Source organism: Priapulus caudatus, unplaced genomic scaffold, assembly GCF_000485595.1.
Source record: "Priapulus caudatus unplaced genomic scaffold, Priapulus_caudatus-5.0.1 Scaffold1563, whole genome shotgun sequence".
NCBI lineage: Eukaryota > Metazoa > Priapulida > Priapulimorpha > Priapulimorphida > Priapulidae > Priapulus > Priapulus caudatus.
This window is the reverse complement of record NW_014578624.1, coordinates 37,973-40,472: the sequence shown is the minus strand read 5'-3', so window position 1 is coordinate 40,472 and position 2,500 is coordinate 37,973. Positions and strand designations below refer to the sequence as shown.

At 49.6% G+C, this 2,500-nt stretch overlaps 1 protein-coding gene across 1 annotated transcript in view; it reads left to right on the top strand.

Annotated features, from left to right (window-relative positions):
• The first annotated feature begins 198 nt into the window (after positions 1-198).
• The window catches only part of LOC106817011, a 5,839-nt gene continuing 3,537 nt past the window's right edge, over positions 199-2,500 (top strand). Inside the window, exons 1-4 of the mRNA XM_014821657.1 lie at positions 199-339; positions 669-854; positions 1,304-1,489; positions 2,110-2,190. Of these exons, the coding sequence (XP_014677143.1) occupies positions 199-339; positions 669-854; positions 1,304-1,489; positions 2,110-2,190 (594 nt within the window). The remainder of the gene's footprint in view (positions 340-668; positions 855-1,303; positions 1,490-2,109; positions 2,191-2,500) is intronic.

Here is a 2,500-nt window from a genome sequence, read left to right as displayed (position 1 = left end):
AGTATGTAGTATCATGCATGTAGTATGTAGTATCATAGATGTAGTATGTAGTATCATATATGTAGTATGTAGTATGTAGTATCATATATGTAGTATGTAGTATCATAATGTGGTATCAGAGTGTGTTCACCCATCGATCTATTGACCTCTCGACCTATGACCTTCGAATATTTGACCTCTCGACCTTTGACCTCTCTAATGTCGTCGTCGTTTGTTCGTTCGTTAGGCGCTTGCTTCAGAGCGAGTGACGGGGCGACAGGACTGGCGATATACTGGCGCACAGCTTCGATCGAACTCGCCGACAAGAAGGGATACACTCTGCAGACGCTGCTGGAAGAGGTAGGCAGAGAGGGGCCACCAGGGGGCGTTGCGTGCTCGACCGACAGCGGCGAAGCCGTCAGGGGGCGCTGCGTCCTAGATCAGGGGCGGCGCTTTCCGGTGGTCGTGCGCGCTCGTGCAAATTCCGACTGAAATTCATAATTAGTAGCTAATTAGCATATTAAATTAATTAGCAGTTGATGATTAGTTATAGTAGATCCATAGTTTTCACGTATATATTCCGGGACGGCGTGGCGCAAGAGAGAGAGAGAGAGAGAGAAAGAAAGAGAGAGGACACGAGAGAGAGAGGGCGCGTGCTAATGTTTAGGGTTCGCCCGTGCTCACCGCAGGGGCTGGAGCGGAGCGGACTCGCCGGCGAGGAACGGGAGGCCGCGCGCGCTGTCGTCTGCGAACCGTCGACCAGTGCTGCCCTCTACGCGCGGCTGAAGTGCCGCGGCGGTGGCGCCCCCTTCTGCGTCGGCAACGTTCACCTGGACGCGATGCGCATGAAGCTGCCGAACATACAGGCGCTGCAGGTTAGCGAGGGATGAGGATGAGGAGTGCGCAGCATCCGGGGATGCTGCGGAGGATGGGGATGGGGATGAGGAGTGCGCAGCATCCGGGGATGCTGCGGAGGATGGGGATGAGGAATGGGGCAGCGGTCGGAGATGCTGCGGAGGATGGGGATGAGGAATGGGGGAGCTGAGAGAATGCTGTTTGCAGCGGTGGTAGTTCCCTGAATGCTTTTTAGGACAGAAAACTCGCTAATCCTTGGGTTTCTGTAGCCACACAATTATACAATATGCTAAGACTAATGCTCCGGGTGACAATATATATATATATAGGGTTTGGCATATTACAAAAATGCTAATATTCACCACATAATACTTATAAAATTCACTGCATAGCTACGATATCTACCCGAACAACATTAGTGAAAGATATCGAAAGATTGCTCGTTTATAACTCCTCCGTTCGCCAACAGGTGGCGTCGGCGGCCAACGGCCTGGTCAGCTTTGCCGGGTCGAGCTCGACGCCGCTGCTGCTGTGCGGTACCCTGGGCATCAGACCCTCTCTGCCTGGTTACCAGCTGCTGAAGGATGGCTATCTAAGCTCAGAGATGATCGAGAAGCTGCAGGCGGCGATGGATGTGCAGCTTCCGAGCGGGGAGGTGAGCACGAGCGAGAGGGAGAAGGAGATGGCTTCCTCTTCCTCCTCCTCTTCCTCCTCCCTCTTCTTCTCCCGTCATCGTTTCTCTTTTCCTTCTTTTTCTCCTCTTTGTCCTTCTCTCCTCTTCGTTTCCCTTTCTCTCCTCTTCCTCCTCTTCATTCTCCTCCTCCTCCTCCTCATCCTCCTCCTCCTCCTCCTTCTCTTCCTCCTCCTCCTCCTCCTCCTCCTCCTCCTCTTCCTGCTCTTCTTTGTCCTCATTCTTCTCCCTCTCCCACTATTCCTCTCGGTCTGTTTGTGTCTTTCTCTTTCTTTCCTCTCTTTCTTCTCTGTTATTTTTGCTACCATTTGTGTCAACCTTTAGCGCAGCATTGGTTTCAGTGGTTGTTTCTGAGTTGCGATGTTTTTCAACATTTATTCACGTGTCTTCATCCTGATTTTTTTCTGACTTTCATTTCTTGATTTTTTTCTGGCTTCTGTTCCCGCGCCTTCATCTTGATTTTTTTCTGGCTTTTATTCACGTGTCTTCATCTTGATTTTTTTCTGACTTTCGTTCCCGTGACAGAGTCTAGGTGTTTTTCCGACGTTCGTTCACGCGTTTCATCGTTGTTCTTGTTGTTGCAGAAGAAGGCTTTGGTGAATCTGATGTGGAAGAGCTTCCAGCACACGGCGGCCAACCTGCGCAGCGCCTACGCCAGCGCCCTCGTACGTACACCCCGCCGCTCGCGTTCACTTGTTTGTCGAGACAATATTTTTCGATGTTTTTTCCCGCAGCCCAGATACTATTAGCGTTGTTTTAAAATTGTGTGTGTCGTTGGTGTTAGAAGTTATACCGAGCTCACGGGGAAACCCAAATATTTATATTTAGTTGTGTAGTTTGTCACGCCAAACAGTGTCAGTCTTATAGGTAATCGGTCAACATGGAAATCTCAATGATGAGATTTAGTTTAAAAATTTCGACCCCTCATTTGTGACTAACCGACAATTTGTTGTATATATATATATATATATATAT